Source organism: Camelus dromedarius, chromosome 31 (genome assembly GCF_036321535.1).
Source record: "Camelus dromedarius isolate mCamDro1 chromosome 31, mCamDro1.pat, whole genome shotgun sequence".
Classification (NCBI taxonomy): Eukaryota; Metazoa; Chordata; class Mammalia; order Artiodactyla; family Camelidae; genus Camelus; species Camelus dromedarius.
This window is the reverse complement of record NC_087466.1, coordinates 10,557,404-10,584,800: the sequence shown is the minus strand read 5'-3', so window position 1 is coordinate 10,584,800 and position 27,397 is coordinate 10,557,404. Positions and strand designations below refer to the sequence as shown.

The window sequence follows — 27,397 nt, the reverse complement described above, 5'->3', positions numbered from 1 at the left end:
ACTGTTGATCGCCTCAGGAAGGTTGTGGCTGCAGAATTCTGGTCACAACGCTTTGCTGCTTCCCCTAATATTAAGCGAATGTCCCCGAGAGGCAGAACCAAATTCAAGGAGATTTGGAAGTAGGACAGAAGATACCTGCCCTCACTCAAGATGGCGACAAGGCAGAGTGCCCTCTCGGGTCACATGACCTTCCGTCACCGAAGGGCACCTCCCCGCGCATGCGTGCTGCGCGGCGGCTGCGAGGCGCTGAGGGGAGAGGCGCCTCCGCCAGCGCCGCCGCGGGGACCCGTTAGAGCGGAAGCGCCGCCGTCGCCGCCTTCGCTGTCCCGGGGCCCCAGGTTCCCGGCAGGTGGGAGGCGGGAGCCATGTCGAAGCGGCTCCGGAGCAGCGAAGTGTGCGCTGACTGCAGCGGGCCGGGTGAGTCGCACCGGCCAGGCCCGCTCCCCTCAGCTCTCTGAGCCGGGACCCCTGCCCCGGGGCCGCCCCCTCGGGCCGGGCGGGTCCCGGCGGTCGAGCTCTGCACCCCGTGCCTTGGGTCGCGGCAGGGAGGAACCGGGGCAGCCTGGGGGCAGGACCCGTCCCGGGCCTGTCAGAGCGGGGCGGGCAGGGGGCCGCCGCCCTCCCGCCCCTCCCTTCGCTCTCTTCCCTCTCGTCCCCTCTGTCCCAGGCCGGGCGGGGAGGTGGCGGGGTCGCGGCCGCTTTCCCAACAGGAAAGGGCTTGGGCAATCCACAGGAAGGCCAATTACAGAAGTAAAATTCGAGAGCGTTCCCCCAACTGCGGCCCCCAGAGGCTGCAGGTGTCACCCCCACTCCCCACAGCTACCCAGACCCCCATCCCCGGAGGGTGCCCTACCGGGATGGTGCTTCCCTCCACTGAGACTCGCCACAGGACCCCCATGGATGATTTCCCCGCTCTGGATACCCCAACACCCACTCCACCGGGGAGAATCTCCAGGATGTTGGGGTCTTGCAAATGCATCCAGCACCTAGGAGGCAGGGCTTCTTGTCAAGTTCTGGGATCTGAACGGCCTGACTTCAAACTAGATTTTTGCCTCTGGGTGACCTTGGGCTGGTGACTTCGTTTGGCTAAGCCTTGATTTCCTCATTTTTCCGATGGGGATCATCCGGAGTACCGTGCTCAGTGTTAGGGACGATTCGTTTAATAGTCTTACGATCATCAGAACTAAGGTGTTTTGGGGTTGGTTTTTTTTTTTTCTTTTTTGTACAGAACCTTTACTATCCTTTAAAGCTATAGTTGAATTTCTAAATCATACATGAATTACAGCTTACAAAACAAACACACACACACCAAAATCACTAGCAGGTAGACCCATTTGGGCGTTAAGGCAGTATCGGCCTGTGGGCGCATTGAAAGGCCAAAACCATGCGTCGTTTTCAGATCTAGAGTTCAGATCCGTCTGAGGAGTTGGAACTAAATTGACAGATCCTTATGCTGTTTTTAGTGGTGGATTTATCTGCTTTGAATTTGAAGTGATTCCAAAGATAAGGTGGTTTCTTTGGCCTAATAGTGTCCAGTAAACAATCTTAATGAAGTCATTGAGCACCAGTGTTTTTGCAACTGTTCCAAACTTCATCTTGTCATGTGAAAGTAGAGACTGATTTTAAATCGTACTATGATAACTCACACCTTATGTGGTTATTTCATGGCCTGTATTATGTAAGTGGGGATGCCAGTTTCCTTTGAAGATAGGGAGATGGGTGGAGGAGTTTAAAAAGAGTTGTTTTAGAAACCAAGGTGGTGTGTTATACAAACTCCATCGTATTCTCTGAAAATGTTATTTGTTCCACTTCCTTATTTTCTCGCCTGTTTCTGGTTGAACTTTCTGTGATGTTTGATTCACATGAATCTAGATTCAGACTTCCTCCTGAAATGCATTTTATTTGCTTCTCAGTGGATGGTTATGGGGCAAAGGAAAACTTACCTCCACTGGCACCCTAAATACTGCCTTTGCTTCTGCAGCGTTTTGTGCATTTCAGAACATTTTCTCTTCCATTGTATCATTTTAGTTGTTGTCTCATATGCCTAATCTACAGAGACTTGAGTCACTTCCTTCCTGTTTTGAATATAATTAGGCTACCTTGAAATGTTCTGTGAACTTGAGCAGCTGGGAATTTGTGCTGCCTTTTTTCTGCAAAGCCCCAGTGAGTTACCGTTAGGGTTCGAGATTCCTTTGAGATTCTGAAGAATGCTAAGGCCTTCTCCCCAGAAAATGCACACATACTTACTCTTTCACTCAGAATCTACGTTAAGGCTTCTCAGTGGGGTCACAGATTTTTCTGAAGCCCGTTTGTCGTGCTCCTGGACCCCAGGTTTAGAAGCCCTGGCATAAAACTCTCAGATAAACTGGAAGGGGTTCACCCAGCCTCAGTCATACAAACTTGATTTGGATTTTACAGTGTTGTTAACATTCTAATATTCTATCCATGGGATTCTGATTCATGATGTTAAAGTGATTAATAGAGACTCTATTAAATTCTTGCTATCTTGTTCCTCTTTAATTTCCTCCAAGAAAATTGTGAATCCTCTGAATGATATGGGAAAACCAAAGCTGATCTTCAAAACAAATTTGTGTGTGTGTGTGTGTGTGTGTGTGAGTGTGATTAGTAGCAGGACTGTTCAGCAAAAAGCAAAGCTGTTGTATGTGTTTGTAGGGATCTTTCATCTTGATGTTTCCAATCTTTGCTTTTTAGAATGACATAGTGGTACTTTAGTTCCTGGCACACATTTAATTAACTATGATCACACTTTAGTAAACAGTTTACCTTTCTTTTAAATGAATCTAGTTCATATCCTACTCTGAGTTCAACTACCTGAAGACCCCACTGAGATTTTTCGCTGTAGTAATACAGTGTTCATGTGAAACGTTCCAGGTTATAGCAGCGGACGCTACTGAGAACTTAACCATATGCAAGGAACTCTACTTACTCTTTGTATCCTCACTCCCCTGATGTGTGTTGTTCTTTCCCTTTGATCCATGATGAGGACCCTCAAAGAGGTAACTCGCTGAGATCATTATGCAAGAAGTGACAGAGTTGGGATTCAAACCCAGAACCGCTTGTCTCCAGAGTCAGCCCTCTTAACCACTACATTCTCTGACTCCCAGGATTTGTCTTTGATTGAAATCCCATAACTTTTCATTATATGGTTGGAAGGGGTTTGAATAAACTGTTAAAAATGGTAAAGATAGTGTACATGCATTTTAGAGATTTTTGTGGACATCGAAGAATTTTTAAATACAACCCTTAAGCCAGGCAGTTTGAGCGGCACCTATTGTCACCCCCTGGTGAGTGCTGAAATGTAGGTCTGTCTTTATGTCGAGCTTCTAAAGATTCAGTTTACCTTCCACTGTCAGTTATTCTTACTGCTTACCGAGTGTGAATTATTCCTTGTTTCAAAGGAAGTCTAATGAAGCTCTGTGGGACTTCATAGGAAAAAAAGTACTGTGCACACACCAAAAATATTAGTCATTTTTATTTTACATCTTTGCCTCTGTGAAGCCACTGTTCTTTCAGATCAGTTGCAAGACTGGACTCAGCAGTTTATTTAAAACAACTAATGGATGTCACAGCACGTTTCCTAGTGGAGGAGGCCAGGTTTCCCAGTCAGTCTTCAGAGCAGTTTGCAGTTGTGTTGCATGCAGCTTCCTGCTAAGCCCAGAGGCATGTAGCTGTGTAGCGGGGGATTAGGGTAGCAGTCTTTTCACCACTCACTTCACATGATGCGATGTGGACTGTTGACTGACACAGTTATGTCACCTTGCCATCTGTGGAGATGGATTTGAAATGATTGATCTGAACCCTCTCAATTGGCTCCTCTTACACTGAATGAAAGAACCCACGCCCGAGATGGCAGATCACATGAGGGCTGCAGGCTGTGGCCCTGAACAAGAAAGGAGATAACTGCTTATTGAGGGCTTCAACTCCTGTTTTCAGTCTCAATTAACATTGTACCCCCAGCCAAGACAGGTGGCATCATCAGAGAAGCTCACCAGCCTGATATGTTGACTAGCATACTAAGACTTAAGACAGCAAAAATGTCTTGTTTTTCTGAAAAACCAAACCTCGGTCATCTTTTGCCATCTGGCAGTATACTGGCCACCTGGTATCCGTGCCACTGATTTCATCCTTCTTTCCAGATCCTTCCTGGGCATCAGTAAACAGGGGAACTTTTATATGCGATGAGTGTTGTAGTGTCCATCGGAGCCTTGGGCGCCACATCTCTCAAGTAAGGCATCTTAAACACACACCGTGGCCTCCAACATTGCTTCAGGTAAAGGCTAAGACTTCTCCTGGTTTCTAATTTAAGTTTTTAGCAACTGAAATTATACTTCTTAAATCTTACAGAAGTGTTTGCGTCATGATTGAGTAGAGGTGCCATGCTTATCAATGTGATACATAAGTATTGAATTCATCATTTAAGATTTTTTTTCCCTCCTAACATAAATCTTGTCCTAAAAGCTCGATTATAGGTAGACAGTCATTAAAATTTCTTGCTAATGTTTCGCTGCTGACTTTCTAGAATGTCACCAGAAATTGTTTTTAAAACAGTCCGTCTTTTCTGACGAATGTTTCCGAAAGTGACTGCCTTAGAAACTGTTCATTAAATTTCCTGCTTTGACAGAAGCGTGGACTGGGATTCCTTGGACATTTCTGAAACATCTGATTTAAGTTTTCTTAAGGTTCTTATAACTAGTTAGAGACCCAATTAAATTAACATGTTTTGATTAAATGCCTAACACTCTGCTAAGTGTTAAAGTGGGCTCTTTGTTTTATTTGGGGCCCATTGTCATGTCACCTGTACTTCTATTTTGGGGGGCACATTCTTCAAGTTCTGTTAGAACTGAGACTTAAGCATGTGTTTTGCCTTCATTTGTCTTGGGCACATGTTTTACTAAATCTGAGGCAGCTGCACAAAATGTCTCTTAAACTTGCCTGTATGAAGCAAGGGATCAGATCAAGTGAGTTTTGATCTCTGATGTGACAGTATCTCCATTAATGTAAAAAACAGACAGGGCCACGTCAGGAGTTGTGCTTTGAGATGAAATTGGGAGATACAGTTTATGAAAAGTTTTTGCTCAGAAGTTTCTAGCAACTCATTCTCATGTGAAAGTGTGTGCTTACTGCTCCCAGATTATACGGAGTACAGATTATATCATAGGATCTGAATGAAGTCGAAAGATGAGTAATTTAAAATGCCAGAGTTGGGGGGAGGGTATAGTTCAGTGGTAGAGTGCGTGCTTAGCATGCACGAGGTCCTGGGTTCAATCTTCAGTACCTCCATTTAATAAATACATAAATACATAAATATTTCCAGATTTCTAAGAAAAAAATTTTAAACTAAAATGCCAGAATTGACCTAAGACAACAAGTCCCAGAGTCTGGCATGTGAACCACCAGTGGTACTCGAGATGGATGTAGGTAATACTCAAATATTTACTTTAATGGTTGCAAAAAACTCTCACTAGCACATCAAATTATAACTGCTAGTGTGAGTTTTAGAAAGTAGATTTAAAGAAGAATACTAAGTGGATAGTCTAGATGGTACATGGCTTGTTAAGAATCTTGAACATAGTGTTTGGATCATCAGACTGGGGAAATCCTAAACTGTCAGAGTACTCTTCATAATCTGTAAGAAAAATATAATCAAACCCACTGAGGTCTTCAGGTATCCTCCTGGTGAGACCTGAGCCCTGCAGACAGGTTGATCTCTCTTATTCTAAAATCAGGAAAGAATGATGGGTATCATATCCCAGTCATGCTATTGTTTGTGGTGGGGCTTTGTTGTCCCAGTTTAGTCACTGATTCCCGCTGGCTATTTCTGGAAAGAAATTGAAGTGTGATTTTTATACGGCTTGGTTTTAGATGGTTGAAACCTTGTATAATAATGGTGCTAATTCCATATGGGAGCATTCTTTGCTGGACCCTGCCTCTATCATGAGTGGAAGACGCAAAGCTAATCCGCAGGATAAAGTACAGTGAGTGGAATGTTTATAAATACTCCTATTTCTTCGTCACCCATGGGGCCCACTGAAAGGAGTGCAGCTGTTCTTGACCAGCCTCCACAGGGGCAGCCCAGGAGGTGGTCACCCCGACTGTGCATTGAGTTCTTTGCTGTTAGACATGCAGAGGGAGGCTAGGCACAGGACCATCTCTTTTGCGTGGTAACCCAAGCACAAGTCATGGTTTCTCATGGTTTAAGACTAAGGCTTGGTAGCTGTTAATGTAATCAGATTTGAGCTTAGATGCTCAAACAACAGGCAGTCAGACCAGAAATCTGGGTTCTGAGCTCCAGTCTGCCTGATGCCTCACCTACAGGTTGGGCTGAAGAGCTGCTTCCTCCCAGCGTTGCTAGGTCAATTAAGCAAATTACACAGAGTAGAAAGATGCTATAAAAAGCAGGTATTCTGCAGTCCTGGCCATTATAATGACTAATGTATGTTTTCAGACTTCAGCTCTTAGCACACTGCTGAAACTTAACTTCAGTATTGTTCATTTTATTTTTAAGTGGGGGATGTGGGCCACTTCCTCTTCTTCTTACAGTTAAAGAATGGGGAATGTCGTATCTGAACTGCAAGTGAACTGTTTTCTTTTTTTGTTTTCGAACCAGTCCTAATAAAGCAGAATTCATCAGAGCCAAGTATCAGATGTTAGCATTTGTCCACCGCTTGCCCTGCCGGGATGATGATAGCGTGACTGCCAAAGACCTTAGTAAGGTGGGTCACACCTTTTAAAATCCCTAAAATTGCTGGATGAAACAGCAAGTTGTCTGGTTTGGAAAAAAAACAAACTTAAAAAGAAAGAAAAACAAAACAAAACTTTTTTCTGCATACTAAGTAATTAATAACAGCTTTTTTTTTTGCAGTTGATTTCTTTAATCTTAATTCAGATGGCAGCCGTTCATGTTAGTGGAGGTACAAGGGGCAAAGAGGAGAAAAAGAATCTGGAAAGCTATTTGTGTTTTTCAGATACAGCTCTAAAATTGTATTTCTGTACTTTTTTGGTTTGTTTAGCTTTGAAATGGGAGCCATCTCAACGTTTATTTCTAGGAGGGACTGGAAGGTTTGTAAGACTTCTTCAGGTTCCTAGGTTGCACACTGAGTGGGATCTTCAGGAAGCAGGGTGTGACTCAGAGCTGTAGTACAGGGGATGGCTTATTACACTTGCAAAATGAGTAGATGGTTTTCTTTACATGGGCCTTTGCATGGTTTTTTTTTTTTTTTTTTTTTGGCCTTTGCATGTTTTTGAGAGATGCCATGAAAATGCCCATCTTTATTTTCAAAGCACTGCTTTTGGCAAATACACAGAGAATAGGCACTCACAATTTAGAATTTTAAACTTTCAGAAATGTGTATGATTGTTGCTTCCATTCATTAATAAGATTTGGTATGTGTTTTTTTTTAATACAGTTTAAAAAATTAATTAATTAAAAAAAAAAGACTTGGATACAGATGTTAGAGTAGATTTCTCCATTCCTATATAAAGGGTTACTGCATTTGGGGCAGTTCTAGGTTAGGCTTGAAGGAAGGCAGCTCATCTTCTGAATGTATAAGAGCTTTTCTTTGATGGTACAGAACTTGGCATACTGCAGGCCTGTCTGTCACCCTGAAAGGCTTCATTAAATCGTCGTATACAAGTCTAGGAACAGTGCTGTGGAGAGGTGTGGTATAAGGCAGAATCCTGTGGTTTACACAGTACAGGATGCGACACCCTGAAGCCTTAGGTTTGATAACAACAAAGAACGACAACAATAGTAATAGCAGCTGTATTCTTTGAGCATTTCCTACGTACCAGGCTCCGTATGTATCGTTGACTCCTTTCAGTAACCTTATGAGTAGGTGGCATTATTATCATTTGAGAGATGAAGAAACTGAGGTTCAGATTGCTTAAAGAACTTCCTAGCGGTCATACAGCTTGAAGGGTATATGGTTTGAAATTCAAGTCTATCAGACTTGAGAGCCATGCTCAGCCACCTCTTCACAGTGCCTCTCACTCAAGATCTGGTTGTGCCACTGAGACGAAAGCATACATTTGGGCAGGTCAGCCTCCGCAGCCCTAGTTTCCTTATCAGTAAAATGGGCCTGACCCCCGCCTTAGAGCCCTGGGGTGGTTGTGACCAATAAGGGAGAGACTGTTTCATCCACCTTAATTAAGCTAAATACAGATTATGAACTACTGCTGTGAACATATATTACAGTGGTCTGCCAGCTGCTCTAGTACATCATTCTTTACGCTTTTAACAAACATTCTTTCTTGTTTGTGTGTTTTTCAGCAACTCCATTCAAGCGTGAGAACAGGGAATCTTGAAACCTGTTTGAGGCTGTTATCTTTAGGAGCACAAGCCAACTTTTTTCACCCTGTAAGAAAGCATGAACTGATTCAGATACTAAATTGAAACTTAATCGGTTGTATTCATGTAGCCCTTCATTTACTTAATTTGCTTTTTAAAGTATACTTTTTACTAATGATTCTTAGGAGAAAGGAAACACCCCACTCCACGTTGCCTCCAAAGCAGGGCAGATTTTACAAGCGGAATTACTGGCAGTGTATGGAGCCGACCCAGGCACACAAGATGCTAGTGGGAAAACTCCTGTTGATTATGCCAGGTAAGAGACTAGACTCTTGTCACCTCCCTCTGTTTGGGCTTATATATGTTGTATACAATTCATTGCTAAGTGGCTAAATTGTGTACGATTAACATGTAACTCCTTTTAAGATTTACACTATTATTACTCTGCAGATGAAGACATTTCAGACACATAGGATCTTAGAACCAAGCAAAGTCAGGGAAGGTAGAACCAGTAATCAGCATGCTTTGCTTCCAGTCTTTCACATAATCCTTTCTAACACAGTGGTATTTGAGACATAGTTGGAGTCCAAGTCAAGTATAAAGAATCACAGAACCCACTCCTCAGTTTTTTAATACTTTTAGTCATTACATGAACTTAGAAACAAATCTGTACGATAGATATGTGATTAAACAAGTATAGTAAAATGTTAATGGCAGGATTTAAGTAGTGGACATCTAGGTGCTGACTGTAAAATTCTTTAAATTTTTCTTTGAAAATTTTGGCTGTGAAATGCTGGGGGAAGAAATAAATCCACAGATCAGTCTTGAATATTGTTTAAGTGATAGAGGATGGATCATGTTTCCTTCTTTCTCCAGATTAACTGTGTTAACTGCAGAGAACTATATATACTCTGCTCTGCAGAGGATAAAATGGGTGAAATGACAAAACTCTGCCTTCCTTGAATTTACTCTCTCATGGAGGAGAGGATTCATACATGCATGTAAGAGTTAAATGAGGCAAGATAATGTAGGACTCATTACCAGAATGGGTACATATACAGGATTTCTCCACTGTGGCCCGGATCATTAGGAAATGTCTTTAGGTGGTCTTGGAAGAGTAGGTTGGATTTAGTTGTGTGAAGAGAAGCTAAGTTATTCCAGGTGGAAAAAAGGACATGGGTCAAGTTCAGGAGGGAGGGATGGACAGGGCATGTTCGGCACAGCAGGGGACCTGACTGGGTAGAGCAGAGTGTGTCAGGAGTAATAAGAGCTAAGGTATTGAGGAATACAGTATTTCATCAGGTCTAACACCCCCCTGATTATACGGGTCATCATTATTTCATGCACCACTAAAAAAGAAAAACTCAGCCAATTAAATGATGGTGTATCGTCAACTGTAGGATACTCCTGATGTCACAGATGTTAAAAAATGAGAAAAAAGTCAAAGATTGGAGACCAGGTAGAGAACTGGTAGGTTGGAGAATATTTTGTAGTGCATTATTTGTGGGAAAAGAAACTGGCAGAAACCAGATTTCATCTTTTAAGAGGAAGAGAGCCCTCAGTAAATGACACTTATTATTATTTACCTTGGAGCTTCCTCTCATACTTTGCATGGAGTAGCCTCTCAGTTTAATGATTTATTTGTATGCCTTGTTACTAACAGGATTTCAAGCAGCTTAAGTATTTGTTTCAAAGGCAAACTTAATATTTTCCATTACGGAAATTGAAGACGAGGAGATAAGAGCTAGCTACGCATTAGATTGGTCTGTCACTGCCTGAATTGAAGACCCTGAGGTGGTTACTGAACTCTCATCTAGAAGTCAGACTGGCTGCATGAGAAGCATCTGGTGGGGAGGACCTTTTTTCAAAATATTGATGTCCACATTCAATCCCATCCTTACTGACTCAGAATTTCCAAGGGTGGGTCCTGGACATCTGTATATTTCTTAAAACACTCTAGTTAAAAATTTTAAGAACCTCTATTCTAGACCATTGATTAATCTTATTTTCGACTTCATTAGATGAAGTTATTTTTTATCCCTCTCATAAGTCCTTGGATTCTTTATTAAGTATTCTGTCTTCTAAATTAATAAAGGGAAGGGAGAAGTTGAGATTGTGAAAACAGTTTTATAAAGGTGGGACTCAAAGTAGACCTTGACAGATTACCTCATACAAAAAGGTTGATTACTCTAAGAAGTCACATTTGCTAAATCACTCAGGTATCTCAGGGGACGTCTCTGTACTTTCCTATTCCAGAGCCGGTGGCCAGCAAGCATTATAAATGGTCCTTTGTTTTCTCTTGGTAGGCAAGGAGGGCACCATGAGCTGGCAGAACGCCTTGTAGAAATACAGTACGAGCTGACTGACAGACTAGCCTTCTATCTCTGTGGCAGGAAACCAGGTGAGTGAAAGGACAGCCGCCCCTCCACACCTCCGCTCGGTCAGTCTCCGGAAAAACAAGTTGGGGCACTATTATTTATGACCTGTGCTCTAAGGTTCCCTTGGGAACATTGTGAATAAGGATTTCTCTTTGAAATGATAACTGTAGCATTTTCAGTTATGTGTAAAATATGTAATGTCGGTCACATCTTGAATTTTAGTTTTTAAAACTTCAGCTCTGCAGTAGGGACTGTTTCAAGAATCAAAGAACCAAAACTGAATGTGCACCACAGTTCTTGTCCATAATGGGAGTAGGAATGGAAATGCAAAGCCGTAACTTTCGTAGTTATTTGAAGAATTCCACTATCTAAGGAATGGGGAAAAGTCAAAAAGTGAACTTTACTGATAACCAGCTTTGTTCGTGAGGTACAACTGGAGTCAGCAAACCATGGTCCGTAGGTCAGATCAACCTATCACCTGTTTTTTTTTTTAAAATAAGGTTTTATTGCAAGATAGCCATACCCACATTACACATTGCCCATGGCTCCTTTGGCATGTAGCAGCAGAGTTGAGTAGGTTGAGAGGTTGCAACAGAGACCATATGGCCACAAGGCCTAAAATACTTACTTTCTGGCCCTTTACAGGGGTTTGTCAACCCCTGACGTAGAGTATCTACGTGCATGTATACAGTGGTTCTCCACCCTGGTTGTACAATAGAGTTACGAGCCCCTAGTGTGGTTCCAGTTCCCAGTGAGATGGAGTTTAAGCACACCTTTCCATGTCTCTTCTGCTGAACACAATTAAAACCCTGGACCAAATGCATTGAGTAGCCATCTAAGGACTCTAGCAGGTGGATTAGGGAGCTCAAAGTGCTACCAAGCTGGTGGTAAGTGTCCTATTTATTTTACTTCTGATCTGGCCTCCTGGACAGCCCCAAACCTGGAACTGCATATCAGGTGCGAAGAATTCTTCTCTGTCTGGTCTGAGGAGCAGGAAATGGGACTCCCACAGGACAGAGAGTCAGGGAATTCCCTGGAGGTTTTTTCTCCTTTTTCCTCCAGTTTCCCTCATCCTGGCCCCTAGGCAGTCCTAGGCTTCAATAGTGGCAACAGCAGTGGCCACACACACACAGGTGCCTAAATCTCTGACCAAGAACCTGAAGGGAATCCTGATTGCTTTTGTTTTTTCCTCAATTCTCTCACCACTTGGCCCAGGAGGCAGAACCTAGTCTGATCAGTTACCTGTTAAAACAAAATATTAACATTCCCCATAGGATTTAAGGAAGACTCCCAAAGTCTCCACAACATAATATGCATAATGTCCAGGATACCATCCATAATTACTTGACATATGAAGAACCAGGAAAATCCCAAAGACTCGCAAGGGGAAAGGTAGTCAGCTGGTGCCAACCCCAGATGACTCAGATGTTAGAATTATCAGACAAAGATTTTAAAGCAGATAGTAAGATGATGCTCTAAGAAGTAAGCGTGAACATTCTTCAAACAAATAGAAAATAGAAAGACTCAGCAGAGAAAGGGAGATACAGAAAAGAACAAAATAGAAATGTTAGAACTAAAAAAAAAAAACAGTAACTAAAATTTTCAAACTCACTGTATGGGCTTAATAGCAGTTGGAGATGACAAGGAGAAGAGTCAGTGAATTGAAAATAGATCACTAGAAATAATCCAGTTTGAGCAAGAGAGAAAAAAGAGTGGGAGAAAAAAGAAACTGAGAAGAGCCTTAGGGACCTATGGGACAAAATCAGAAGGTCACTTTTATATCATCAGACTCCCAGAAAGAGATCAGAAAGAATGTGGTACAGAAAAAATATTTGAAGAAATATTGGCCAAACGCTGTAAATTTGGCAAAAGAGATAAATTTACAATTCAAGAAGCTCAGAGAACTCCAAACAGGATAAACTCAAAGAAATCATCACTTAGATACATCAAAATCAAACTGCAAAAGAACCAAGAAAGAAAACATCTTGAAAGCAGCCAAGGAAAAAAAATGACATACACCATATAAAACAATAATTATTTGAACGACTGGATTTCTCATCAGAAACCATGGAGACGAAAAGGAAGTAGAATGGTATTTTTTTAAGTGCTGAAAGAAAATAACTATCAACTCAGAGCTCCATTTCCAGTGAAAATAACCTCCAGGAATGAAGACAAAATGAAGACATTTTAAGATGAAAGAAAATGAGAGAATTAGTTGCTCTACCAGAAATGCTAAAGAAAGTTCTGTGGGTGGAAGGGAGTTGATACCAGAGGGAATCTTGGAACTTCAGGAATGAAGGAGCAACAGTAATGATAAATATCTGGATAAATGTAATAGACTGTGTGTCTTCTTAAGTTTTTAGGATATATATGACAATTTAAAGCAAAAGTTATATCATTGTCTGGTGAGGTTTTCAGCATATGTCAGTGTAATACATGTGACAATCACAACAGAAAGGGGAGAGGGTAAAAAATATGGAAGTAAAAAAATTTGCATTCTTCTTAAAATGGTAAAATATTATTTCTAAGTAGATTGTAAAAAGTTATGTTTATAAGAACCCCCAGCACAACCATTCAAAGACTATGCAGTGATACCTGATCAGAAACGCTAGAGATAAATTAAAATGGAATATTAAAAACTACCCAAATAATCAAAAGATATTTTGATTCAAAAAAAGAGAGGAAAGAGAGGAACAAAAAACTGAAGCCCAAACAGAAACTAAATAATAAAATCATAGACTTAAATCCAAATATAACAATAATTACATTAAATGTTAATGATCTAAATGCACCATTTAAAAGCACAGGTTGTCCGAATGGAATTAAAAAACAAGCTCTAACTGTATGCCGTGTCCAGGAAACCTACTTTAAATATATGTTATAGGTAAATTAAAAATCAGAAAGGTGTAAAATAATACTAAGTAAAAGAAAGCTGAAGTGGCTATATTAATATCAAACAAAGTAGACTTCAAAGCAAAGAAAATTAGCAGGGATAGAGAGGGACACAGCACGATAATTAAAAGGGTCAACTCACCAAGAAGACACAACAGTTCTAAGTGGGGATACACCCAGCAAGAGCTTTAAAATACACGGATCAAATCTGATAGAACTGAAAGGAGAAAAGGCCAAGTCCACAATTGCTGTTGGAGACTCAGTGGTCCTCATTTAGTAATAGATAGAACCAGGGGCAGAAGACCAGCAAGGATGTTGAACTGAAACCAAGCCACCAACCAACTGCACCTGATTGACAATTTACAGCATGTTCTACCTAACAGCACCAGAACATACGTTCCTTTCAAGTATGCGGTTGAACATTCACCAAGATAGATCATATCGTGGGCCATAAGAAAAGAACCTTAGCCAATCTAAAAGAGTTAAAGTCCTATAAAGTATATTCTCCGACCGTGATGGAATTAAACTAGAAATAAATAAAATATAACTGGAAAATACCCAAATGCTTGGAAATTAAACAACATACTTCTAAATAATCCAGGGGTCTAAGAGGAAGTCTCAATGGAAATTAGAAAATATTTTCAGACGAACAAGAATGAAACCACAACATTCAAAGTTTGTGGGATGCAGCTAAAGCAACGCTTATAGGAAATTTTATAACATTAAATTATTACATTAGCAAAGAAGAAAGGTCTCAAATCCTTAATCGAAGCTTCCCAACCCTCAAGAAACTAGAAAAAGATGAGCACAATAAACCCAAAGCAAGCAGAAGGTAGGAAATAATGAAGATAAGAATAGAAATCAATGAAAGTGAAAAAGGAATACAGTAGGGAGAAATCAGTGAACCCAAAAGCTGATTCTTCAAAAAGATCAGTGAAATGGATAAATGTATAGCCATACTGACAAAGAAAAAAGGAAGGAATACACGTAGAAGGGTATCACTACAAACCCCACAGATGTTGAAGAGTAGTGCAAAATCCTATAAATAACTGTGTGCAGAAATTGGACAACTTAGAGAAAATGAACCGATTCTTTGAAAGCCATAAACTGCCAATACCTACCCAAGAAGAAAGGGATAATGTAAATACATAATCCTGTATTTTAAAGAATTTGTACTTAAAACCATTCCATTAAAGAAAACCCCAGCCGAGATGATTTCACTGGAAAATACTGTGACCAACTGAAGTGGTATTGCCATCCAGCAGTACAATAACTATGGTTTATGACTCACATGGCTTGCTAGCTTTGCAATTATGATTCTTTTTTTTTTTTCTTTTGAGTAAAGGTAGATTCGTTTAGAGAGATACATACTACATAGAATGTAGGCTGTTTCAGAAGGCAAGAGAGAGGCCACAAGGTGTGGGGGTTGGATGCTCAGGTTAAAAAAAGTAGATCCATAGTCAAAGTGCGGGCCGTCTCCGAAGACAAGGGAGCCAGGGAGGCGGCGCAATTACAATTCTTAGCAGGTATTTTTAAGTGTTAAGTTTTAAGTGTTTCAAGTTTTGCACATAAAATGAAACTTTTCTACCAAACATTTGAAGAAGAAATAACATCCATTTTACATGATCTTTTTTTTTTTTGAAAACAGAAAGGGAGGGAATACTCAAGTCACTTTCTAAGGCCAGCATTACCCTGATAGCAATCTCAGCAAAGATGGGGCAAAAAAAAAAAAAAAAAAAGCCCTTGTGAACAGACACCAGAATTCTCAACAGTGTTAGCAGATTGAATCCAATAAGCATAAAAAGAAAAATACAGCATAAAGTGGGATTTCCAGATACACAAGACTGATAAAACATTTGGAAGCCAGTTAATGTAATTCATTACACTGACTAAAAAAAGGAAAACTATATAATCTTATCTGTTGATGCACAAAAAGCATTTAACAAAATTCAACATCCCTTCACAATAAAAAAAAAAAAAAGAAAAAAGAAAAACCTCAGCAAACTAGGTATAGGAGGGACTTCCTTAATCTGATTAGGAGTATCAGTTGAAAAACCACAGCTACATTGTAATTGACTGTACTTCAATCAAAAATAAAATGCAAAAGAAAAATAAAAACCACAGCTAACATCGTCCTTAAATAATGAAAGATTGAATCCTTTTGTCTGAAAATCCGAAACCAGGCTAGGATGTCCATTCTCACCATTCCTATTCATCATTGCACCAGAGGTCCTAACCAGTGACATAAGGCAAGTTACTTGGAAAGGCAAAGGAACCAGAATGGCCAAGACAGTTTTGCAAAAGAACAGTAATCACATGGGAGGAATCACACCACCCAATTTTAAGACTTGCTATAAAGCTCTTCTATGCTCAAGACAGTGGTTATGGTGAAAAGATGGCCATGTATATCAATAAAACCATATAGAGAATCCCACACAATTGACCCATGCAAATATGTTCAATTGACTTTTGGCAAAAGTTGCAAAGGCAGTTCAACGGAGGAAGGATAGTACAATATATGGTGTTGGAATAACTGAATATCCATATGCAGACAAATGAAACTGAACTTCAACTTAAACCTCACACCTTGTATAAAAACTAACTCAAAATGGAGTAGACCTAAATGTGAAACCTAAACTATAAAAGTTCTAGAAGAAAACACAGGAGAAAATCTTAGTGATCTTGGTTTCTGTAAAGTATTTAACTGTCACACCAAAAGCACAATCCATAGAAGGAAATATTGATAAATTGGACTTCCTCAAAAATTTAAGCTTCTGCTCTGTAAAGACTGTAGTTAAGAGAATGAGAAGACAGGCCACAGACTGGGAGAAAGTATTTGGAAATCACATACCCAGCAAAGGTCTTAGATCTAGAATATTTATACTTAAAACTCAACAGTAAGAAAACAACCCAATAAAAACTGGGCAAAGATAACATACACATGGCAGATAAATAAGCACATGAAGAGAGGAGTTCTTTAGCCATTAGGAAAATGCCAGTTAAAACCCAGTGAGATACCCCTACCTACCTATTAGAGTGACAAATTAAAAAGAGAAAAATACCAACAGTCCAAGTGCTGGGGAAGATGTGGAAGAAGTGTTAACTCTCATGTGTTGCTGGTTGGAAAACAAAATGATAGAGCTACTCTGGAAAAAAGTCAAGCAGTTTTTTTTCCCCCAGGTTAAACGTACATTTATCTCTAACCCAGCAGTCCTAGGTATTTACCTGAGAGAAGTAGAGACTTACCTTTGCACAGAAACATGGATGTGAATGCTCATAGTGGCTTTTTTCATTGGCACATGATCAATGGCCTCCAGAAGCTTGAGTAGGACTCAGTCAGGAGGCATTAAAGAAGATGGAGCCCCTGCCAGTTCTGCCGAGACCACCCGGGCCAGCCCTGACTGTTGAATGCTGATTGATTAATTTGAAGATGAGCCACCAAAGCTCAAGGAAGCTCCACCGTTTCACACAGAGAGCTGATGGAAGCCTGCTCTGAGCTAACTCAGCTCCCTCAGTGTTCTTCCCGTGGCTGAAGATCATCAGTTATACCGGGGACAAACAAAGTGTAAGAACTAGGGTGAGCCTAGGCCTTCAGTCTAATGATGTCAGGATCACCTTTTACCAGAAGAAAAGGAGGAAATGATCGTTGCTATTGGCCAGATTTTGGGAATTTGTAAGCCAGCCTGCCAACTTCTGTTTCCCCACATAGTTCATAATTATGGGAAGATACTAATTTTGCACGTCGTAAACTGAGAAAATAATAGTGGTGTTCCTTTACAAATCTTAACGGTATTTGTATGAACAAAACTTTGGCTTGGTTTCTGTTTCAGATCACAAAAATGGACAGCACTTTATAATACCTCAAATGGCAGACAGGTAAGGCTGTTGCAATACCAATCAATTTTATCTGTCGCTAATATTGCCTTGGTTGTAGAGTCTTTAAGTGTATTATATTTTGTATTTAACAAAGCCCATACATTTTTCTCTTTTACGGCTATACAATTTGGAAATAAGACGGCTGTAAGTAAACCACCATATAAAACTTAAGTTTGAAAGAGTGCAAGTAACAAATTTGCTAATAAGAAAATGGGAGTCAGTGATGCCGTCACAGTTTTAACCAGCTGTGACAGTGTATTGTGGTTATAGACATATCACAGGCTATTTCTCTAGTGTGAGAAAGTATTTCTTTTGTCTATAACCGGAACCAGCAAATTGTTATTGTCGTTGTTAAGGGGTAGTTAGTAAATATGTTAGGCTTTTTGGGCCCTTTGTGAGAGCCTCTGCCGCAAATACTCAACTCTGCCACTTATGGATGACAACATCCATGGAACACTATGTAAATGAAGGGCGTGCCTTTTCCAATAAAATTTTATTTCTGCATACTGAAATTCGAACTTCATATAATTTTCACATGTTATGAAATACCATTCTTTGGCCTTCCCCCCCCCCCCAACCACTTAAAAATATAAAACTATGCTTAGCTCATATGCTGAACAAAAAGTGGGCTCTGATCTGCTGACCCCTGGTCTGTAAGGTCAGATGAATTCACAGCTGCAGAAGTGAACCTGAAACCCTCATTTAGCCAATTGCCTTTACACCAATACCATCAAGAGTTTATGAAATGATTAACTGCTGTTCCGGATGTAGTCTTGCCATTGTAGTTTTTCGCATTCTCCCCTTTTTGAATTTTCTTCTATTGTGGGTTGTTTTTTTTTTTAATACGTCAGAAATTATGGCTTCTCCCCCTAAAGGGCCTGGGGACGACCCTGGCAATGTTTTTTGTCTTTTAGTTAGTAGGTGCATTATCTTTTTCTTTACCATGTTGCATGATTACGGTATCTCTAGGGGTTACTTTCGCCAAGTTCTCCTCCAAGTTTCCTCACTGACTATTGGGCTGTAGAATTTCGGCCTCTGACCATGTCCATGAACTGTAATTAATACCCGAATCCCTTGGCTGTCTTAATCTTCTACAGAGTTCATGAGAATGGTTTTACTTATTTGCTTATTAGTTTTGTACGTTTTCTTAGCAGCCTGGATTTGTCTGAACTGGCAAAAGCTGCTAAGAAGAAGCTTCAGTCTGTGAGTATCTCTCTTGCCTAGCGAACTCCAGTGTGGAAAACTGTGTGTCCCGCTAATACCTGTTTTCAGCCCTCTACCGAGTCCATCAGGTGACTTGGTTCCATGCTCTAGGATGTTAAATCAGAAACAGACCATCCAGTACCATCAAAGAGTGAAAGTACTACTCAGTTTATCCAGTTTATTCTCTGCTTCAAATAATGCCATTTTTATCTGTCTTTTTGAAAGTGAGGACTGTGCCTATGACATTAGGAAGTTTCTCCCCATGAGTTCCCTAGTTTCTCCCCATGAGTTCCCTAGTTTCTCTCAGTGTAAACGAGGGAGTGGGACACGCTTCTTGGGATTACTTCCTGTAGCCTCTTAGGATGCTAGAGAATGATGAAAGCTGATGCTGGAATGGTGAGTACCGCAGATTGACTGGCTGCCCTTTGGGGTCCAGCCCCTGTCATAACGGTCGTGCACGTCCCACACCGTTCATCAGAGCTATGTGAACATAGACTTTTAAGAGCTGGTTCTGCCCGGGCTCTGTGCTCAGAGTTTGCCCAGTCCTGCAGGTCACAGGCTCACTTTAGTCAGCCTTAGTCAGGACCCTGAGAAATCTACTCCTCTGGGAATGATGTCTCTCAGAGGAAGCCTCACCAGGGTGCTTCCCCAGCCATTCTAACCACCTCAGCTGTTCTCATCGCTCTCAAGATCAGAACCAAATTCTTAACTTCTTTTCTTAACCTCTAAGGGCGTCATCCAACTGGCACCCTTCTGTTCTTGCCCCACCTCTCTTCTGGTTCCCGCTGTGTGTGGGGGAGGGGCTGGAGGTGTGTGTGTGTGGGGGGTGCGTACATTTAAATAATTCTTAAAGGTTAGCAGTCTGAGGCACCTTCAAGGCCACCTTCAAGCCCTCTTTCAGGAATTCTCTTTGGCCTGCAGTGTTCTCCTTTCCCAGCTTCCCTCCCTTTCGTCAGGCAAGTAGCTGAAATCTGAGCCCCTTCACAGCGAGGGTGGGGGTTTTCCCAAAGCCTGACTCTGAACTTGCAGCTCCCCTCCCTTCCAGCTTACTCCTCATTCCCGTTTTCACACAAGACTCTTCACTAGAACTTCATGTAATATTCAGTACTAAATAGTACATAAAATGAATTTCTCATGACTAGCATTTAACTGTAATATGAAATAAATGTATTTTATGCAATTTGTTTGGTGTCTCTGTGTTCTGTATCTATGGTTTTGTGTGTATATGTGTTATTGCCTTTCTTAAATGAAGGAGTTCATATACTAAGATGATTAAGATGATAAGCTTTTGAGTCAGATAGCACTAAATAGCCTATGACTTCCTTTTAATTACTTGCACTCTGGAAGCCAATTTTTATTTTAAGTAATTCAAACTTTATAGATAAAACCCACACTCCCCTTGACTGTCCTGTTCTGCATTTGCTAGGCTGAAAGCTGGGGCTACTTCTGTAATACTTCTAGCACACAGCAGGCACTAGCTAAATATCTGGAGCAAAGTTGAGTATAGCTCTCCAGAGCTTGGGCTCTGGGTCATACTGGTCAGGCACGGATCTCAGCTCTGCCAAGCTTCTTAGCCTCTCTGTGCCTTGGTGCCCTCGCCTAGAAAGGGAGCTAATGACCCAGCAGGGGTGGCAGATCAGAGCTGCTCAGTAAGAGTGAGCTCCCCACGCCCTGCGGGCTCCTCCTCTTACCAGGACCAGTTAGTTTATCCTACAGTATCCCCGTCCTCCCCTTCCTCTCTCTCCCTCTCTCCTTTCCTCCCTTCCTTCCTCTCTCCCTAATGAAAAGCTGCGAGAAATGTAATAAGACTAATGTATTTCTTGACTTAGTAAATGTTAATATTTTGAGAGACTTCAACTTGCATCTCAGGTCCATCACTTCCTGGCTTTTGTGACTTTAGATGAGCTACCAACTTCTGTGCCTCGGTATCCTGATCTGTAAAGTGGGATAATAGTAGTTCCTGTCCTCAGAGAGGTGTTGTATTTAATATGATGATGTTAGCAAGGTGCTTGGAATATAAGCTCTCAGCGGTATTGCTCTGGTAGTTGTTGTTAGTAATAATAACATTAGTTTATAACCCCTTAGAGGAAAGAGACTGGGTATTTGAGATGCAGGTTCAATTTCCCAGTTCTGTGCCACCTTATCCAGCAAAAGGCTCTCAGAGTTTGTTTTTTGTTTTTTTTAATACCCACCCTCCTGTCAGTTTATTTTGAATTATAAATGTAATATAACCACACTAGGGAAAATTTAGAAAATAGAGAAGGGGAATCCTCCTCATTCACTGTATTCTTAATGGATTCAGGCTCAATGTTTTGGTCTGCTTTTTCTAATTCTTTCAGATGCGAAATCTTTTTGTTTTAACTGAGACGTAATTATAAGTATAGAATTTTGTATCCTGCTTTTGTCACCTGACAATGTGTTGTACCCATTTTAATGAGTTCCCATGAGGTCTGTGCAGCCAGCTTTAAATTCTGCATAAAATGCCTTCTGGTCAGTGTGTGAATGGCCACTGACTGAGTCCCGTCTCAGTGCCGGGTACCGTGTCGGGGTGTAAGGAACAGCAGCGAATGGAACGAATTCAGTGTCTGTTCTCACAGAGCAGGGAAGCAATCAACTCAAAAGGAAAGCCACCAAGAGGCAAGGGTGCATTTCATGAGGGAAAAAGTGCAGAGGGAGCTGGAGCCGGCCTGGGCTGGGGTTGGGGTGCTGCGCCTTGTCTCGGGCAACCTGTCCTGGTTGCTGCCAGGTGGGCACTCCTGTCTGTGGGGCCTGTTTCGTAGGGACAGCCTACTGATGAGACAGGCTGTCCTTGGTTGGGGATGCTCAAGGAGTTTGGGGGGGGCCTGAAGGACTGCTGCGGAGGAAGACAGATGTCACCAGGGCCTGAGGGTGTTTTCCTGCAGTGACCTGTTTTAGCCTCTCAAAATGGCGTGTTCTGGCTTCTTTATCCTACCAAGGGTTTAAGATCCCTTATGGGGGTGAGGACTTGGCAAACATTGTCAGGAAAGAGCAGAAGGAGAGACTTTAAGGTGATACCCCCAAAGAGCAGAGACCCAGAACCTGCTTTGAGATTCACACCTTAGATGCCTCTTGTCTCCCTTATGGCACATGTTGGGAGGGAGGGAGGGAGGCTGCTGTGGGTAGCAGGTATTTCCAGAGGGCCTGTACTATTTTGGAAATGTTACTGTCTCATTAACAGTGGGTGTTCACTAAGTAGGCACTGGCTTTGGATTAGATGTTGGAGGTAGATAGGTGAATATGTTGTATTTCTGCTCATTCTCCGAGTGTTAATCCTTGTCCCTTGTGTCCCTGATATGTTCTTACTTTCAGCTAAGTAATCATTTGTTTGAAGAACTTGCCATGGACGTGTATGATGAAGTTGACAGGCGAGAGACTGATGCAGGTGACTGAACATGTGGCTTTATCTACTAAGCTTTGTCATCAGTGGGCAGCAACAAGCTGCCAGCCTGAGTGTTACTTGCCCAGTTTCTACTGTCTTGATAAAACATTTGTCGATACTAACTTTTGTGTCTATCGGCTTCGGAGTGTGCTACTCCGAGTCTCCCTAGTAACGTGGGAGCCGCGGCTCTCAGAGGAGCGGTGGCACACCCGTGGTGATGAGATCCTATCTCTGGCTCTTTCCTCTGGCTAGTCTGGCTTGCTACGCAAAACCACAGCACCCTGGTGACCGAGACAACTGTCGTCCCCTTCCTTCCGGTCAATCCCGAGTACTCATCGACACGCAACCAGGCAAGTGGCCGAGTCCGAGAAGTAGATATATTTGGGGAATGGCTGATACGATGGTTTATTTTCGCAGGGCTGATGTTTAAATTTTTTTGATCCATTAAAATGTTAATATCCTTTATACACACACACAGACACACCACTCACAGATTGATTAAGAAAAGCAATAGATGTTAATAGATGACTGGGAAAGAATATAAAACGATTCATAGAAGAAATATTAATGGCCTTCAAATGTGAAGAAATGTTTAATCTCATTAGTAATCAAGGAAAGCAGCCTAAAGGCATCAAATTAATAAAGGATATAATAAAAGGTGCTCCAAGCTGGTAAAGATGTGTGGCAAAATGGGCTTTCTCCTGCTGCAGGTAAGAGTTTAAATTGCTGCAGACTTCAGGAAAGCAATTTGTTAACTGGCTGCAGATGCTTCGAATTAACTGCATCCTTTTACATAGGAATTCCTTATTTGGGAATATGTTCTAAAAATACAAAGCTTTATGCACAGCGATTTTCATCAGAGCACTGTGTGTAATAATAGAGCATTAAAAAAAAAGCCTAAGCACCCATCAGGAGGAGAGAAGTTGAGGAAATCAGGAAGCCCTTTTCATTTTTATTGATTCACAGCTATATGTAATCATGGAGTCCGAGGGAATAGCTCAAGTGGTAGAGCGCAAGCTTAGCATGCGTGAGGTCATGGGTTCAATCCCCAGTACCTCCTCTAAGAATAAATAAATGTAATGATGGAGTCCAAGCATCTAAACTATAACGTTATCTTGAAATTTTAAAATTTCCCTCCAAATTAATTTTTTTTATTAGTAGGTCTACTTCAGAATGGAGTTGATATTAGGGAAAAGGCATTCAGTAGAGCCATTTTGCTTTTGTTTACAAAAATAAATATGCATTTTGAGAAGTTAACTGTTAAATAGTTCTATTATGTAAATAATTTTGGACTGTTCATAAGGAAAATGTTAGGTTTGATGGAATTGTGGCTGTGACTGAGTATGCTGGAAGGTCTTTGCTGAAGTCTAACAACAGTCTTTACCAGTTTTATGTGAATATTTATATTTTTACATCTGAGACAATTTCCAATTTTCTCACCCTTAGGGCAGACAGAAATTAGCTCGGTTTAACGCCCACGAGTTTGCCACACTGGTTATCGACATTCTCAGTGACGCCAAGAGGAGACAGCAGGGCAGCCCTCTCTCTGGTTCAAAAGGTAACAGTTCCAGACCTCTAAATGTTTGCTACTTTGGCCTTCTAAACTTCACACAAGTGTTAAAGTTATAAAGAACATAATAATAATTAAAGCCACCATTGACACAACTTAGTTAAAGCCTTGTAAGTTTTATTAGTGCTATGTTGTGATGGAAAGTTTCTCTCTCTGAGCCCTGGTGAACTATAAATGTTTCAACGTTATTAACTGCTATTCAAATCTATCTTATATATATATAAAATTGCATCCTGAAGTTATCTCAGAAGTCTGACTTAGATCTTGTTAAAGGACCTAAGAAAATAAACCCTCTTGATTGAAATTACAGCTCCCCCGCTGTTGCTTACCTTCAAAACTGAGTTCTAAAGAATTAAAATTTGTGACTATAAACTTTAAATGTCTACAGTGAGAATTACTGGGGTTTAAAATTGTGAAGGGAGCATCTGTTTCTGGGTGCCCTTTGAATCTTGTTCAGGACCTTGTTGAGGTCCTGTCCCTGTACTTTAGATCACCCTTCTTCCTCAGCCCTGATACTATATTTTTGTGGTTTTTTTCTAATTAGAGAAATAATAACATTTTTACAGAAGAAATACACACCGTAAAAGTTCAGTTTTCAGTCAGCATCGCTTTCCCCAAAGACAGAAATCATTAACTGACAACAGTGTGTTCTTCTTGGTTTTACTGGCTCAACCGGGTACAAATAAGCTCTAAGAAACTTTGTTAAATTTTGGTGAAGTTTCAGTGATAAGGGTCCTTTCATAAACTTGAAGTCTCAAAATGTACATCCTCTTTGGTGGTTCCATCTCTAGGGGTTAATTGAGGTGGAATAGTAAGAGATATTGTATGTATATTGTATACAACACGGAAAACATCTGAAACATAATAACAGAGCAGTGATTAGTCACCTATCTGAATAGTGCACAGGCCTTTTTTTCAGAGAATGTGTAATGACATAAAGTAATATTTTTTAAAAAGGTTTAGTATAATCCCAATTTTGTAAGGAAAACATTTGTAAACATGCACACGTACAAGGGAATATACCACATGTAAGTATAAATATAAAATCAATCCTCATTATTCATGGATCCCATTTGGCCAGTTCACCTACTTATTAAAATGTGTTACCTCAGAATCAGTACTCAAAGCACTTACACGGGTAATGTGTGTGCAGAACGGCAAAAAAATTGAGTCCCCCAAAATACACGTTCCCAGCTGAGGTTGAACAAGGCGTTGCTTTTGATTTCAGCTCACACTGTAAGCAAGTGTCCTTTTCGAGGTCTGTTTAGTGCCACATTTTTCACATTTTTATGCTTTTTGTTGATGATTTCACTGTTTAAACTCGTCCCCAGGCATAGTGCTGAAGAGCTGTCCAGGGTTCCTGAGTGCAGGAGGGCTGTGATGTGCCCAATGGAGAGAACACGTGTGTTAGATACATTTCAGGCCTGGGTTACAGTGCTGTTGACCGTGAGCTCAGCATTCGTGAATAAACAATATATATTAAAGGTGTCTTTAAAAAAAAAGATACATGTAAAACAAGGTTCCGTATTGATCGGTTGACAAAAACATGACCAGAGGTTTGCAGGAAGCTAACCCTGTGTTTCCACTCAGAGCAATCATTAAGGTAACTGTTCCAGACCTCTTAAGGTTTGCTACTTCCTAATTTGCTAATTCAGTCTTCACAGCAACTTTATAGACCGTTACTGCTACAAATTGACTGTGTGTAGGTATATTTGCTTAGGAAAAAGACTGGTAAGAAACAGAACAACATGTATCATAGCCATGAATGATTACCCTAGCATTAGTTTCCATTCTTCTACCTTGAATCTTTGCTACTTCTGTAATCTGATGATGTGTATATTTTAAGTATTAATTTTAAAAATTAAAATTCCTTTTAAGCAGACATAATTTATCACCCAGATATTATCTGTCAAAAGATCCGGAAACAGTATTGGGAATTAGAGGTTTGCTCGAGTTGCCTGAAAGAAAGTGGAGAGACTTGGATAATTTGTGAAATCTTTCATTCAAAATGTATGAGAGCCGATAGAATCATCCCTGCTTCCTTGTAGACCACACGTTCCTGATATGCATGTGTGTGTCCAGAGGGTCGGTCTCCTTTTTTTTTCTTCCTCTCACTGGCATTCAGCTGTCAAAATGCCAATCTGCCTGTTCTTTGAGAACCTAGTTTCTAGGCTCCACTTTAACAGTTTCCTTTCTGTTTTGACTTGACATCACTTTGTAAACAAGTTACAGTTATAATTGAATTCCAGTCCATCTTACAATAGTTACAGCTCTATTTTCATGACTTCTGAGCTACACCCTGTTTCCTTGAATGATTACAAACTTGGGAACCTGCCTCCTGAACCTGAGCAGCTCTTTCCTAAATCATCTAATTAATTTGCCCGCACTTGGCAAGCAGCTCAGGGGTGTTTAAATCTCTCTGCGCAGTTTACAGTAGGCTCTCTGTCCGATTCATAACTTACTCTGTTATCCCTGTTTTGGTGTGAATATAACCTTGCTATTTCTGTCGTTTTCTTTTAGTCTTTTAAATGGCTAGTTTTTTGGGGGGGAAGTTTTTTTTAAGCCCGAAGTGAGGTTGTTTGCTTCCATTCACAGACAATGTGGAGCTCATACTGAAAACAGTCAATAACCAGCACAGTATTGAGAATCAGGACAACGAGCAGCCGGACTATGACAGCGTGGCGTCAGACGAAGACACGGACCTGGAAGCCGCCGCAAGCAAGGCAAACAGGCAGAAGGTGAGATGGCACATCGCACACACAAAGGGAGACTGCGTTGCCCTGTCACACCTCTCCTCCTGCGAAACTGCCTTATTTGTGAATCACTTGAGGGCTAGCCCTGTGGGAAGTGCTCTGGAGGTGAAGCTGAGTTTACTGCTAGCTTGGGCCAAGCAGAGGTCAGTGGGGTAAATCGTTTAAAATAGGAAGTCTTTTGTCCCTGAGTCAGTTGCTAAATCACAGCCCTGCCGCAGTTTTGACTTTATGAAACCTGTGAGGAGGGGCTGGTGGGTTTTATTCTTTCATCTAGTGTTTAGCGTGTGACTTCTCTGGATAATACCCTCCTGAGGGAGGCCTAGTCCCTCTCGATTGTGAGGCCGTCACTGCCCAGTAGGGGAGGTCACGGTGCAAGTGTAATGAGCACAGACAGAAGCAGAGGTGGAGGAGTCACACCTTGTTGTGGAGGAGGGGTGTTCGGGAGGTTTTGTAAGTGGGATAGTTCTTAACTAAGTGCCTTAAAGGATGCATGGGATGTGGGCGTGTGGAGAGGCAGAGGCGGGTGGTCCAGGCAGAGAGAAAGTGAGAGAGCAGTGTCTAGGGGGATGTCTGGTCACGTGTGGTCAGCCTAAAAGGAGTGGGATTCAGAAAGCTGCCGTAGAGGCTGGGGTCACACTGCACAGGAATGTGACGCCAGACCGAAGAGCCTAGCCCTCAGCCACCAGTGCAGAGCCCAGGAAGCTTTTAGGCCGAGCAGGAGGTTAGAGGTTAACCACTTTGAGTCCCTTTCTGGGAAGACTGTTCTGGGGGGCCGGAGAGTGGAGGAAGGGAATCCAGTCAGGGGAGGGCTGAAGAGGTCCAAACAAGAGCTGCCACAGGCTCACCAAAGGGCCTCCACTGGGAGGGTCTGGGTGGAGGAGAAGTCCCTGTAGCAGAGGGTGAGGCTGAGGACAGGGCAGCAGGGGCCTGGCTGGCCCACCCACTGCTCAATCTCCTGGACCTGGCCAGGAGAGGGGCTCAGCAAACATTTGAGAATGGGTGAACAGGAAGATAGAA

At 41.5% G+C, this 27,397-nt stretch overlaps 1 protein-coding gene across 24 annotated transcripts in view; it reads left to right on the top strand.

Moving 5' to 3' along the window:
• Window positions 1–220: 220 nt before the first annotated feature.
• Window positions 221–27,397, top strand: part of GIT2 (GIT ArfGAP 2) — a 49,297-nt gene continuing 22,120 nt past the window's right edge. For 21 of the 24 annotated variants that reach the window (XR_004133658.2, XR_004133656.2, XR_004133657.2 and 18 more), the window contains exons 1-13: window positions 238–417; window positions 4,158–4,291; window positions 5,884–5,996; window positions 6,629–6,734; window positions 8,291–8,377; window positions 8,494–8,624; window positions 10,615–10,709; window positions 17,409–17,454; window positions 18,606–18,657; window positions 21,988–22,060; window positions 22,310–22,407; window positions 23,504–23,615; window positions 26,223–26,365. Coding sequence is in view for 19 of the 24 variants with exons in the window: in XM_064481153.1 (XP_064337223.1) it covers window positions 366–417; window positions 4,158–4,291; window positions 5,884–5,996; window positions 6,629–6,734; window positions 8,291–8,377; window positions 8,494–8,624; window positions 10,615–10,709; window positions 17,409–17,454; window positions 18,606–18,657; window positions 21,988–22,060; window positions 22,310–22,407; window positions 23,504–23,615; window positions 26,223–26,365 (1,242 nt within the window). In the remaining 5 variants the exon portion in view is untranslated. Of the gene's footprint in view, window positions 418–4,157; window positions 4,292–5,883; window positions 5,997–6,628; window positions 6,735–8,290; window positions 8,378–8,493; window positions 8,625–10,614; window positions 10,710–17,408; window positions 17,455–18,605; window positions 18,658–21,987; window positions 22,061–22,309; window positions 22,408–23,503; window positions 23,616–26,222; window positions 26,366–27,397 lie in introns of all 24 variants that reach the window. The other 3 variants (XM_031442879.2, XM_031442875.2, XM_031442886.2) reach the window with 2 other exon arrangements.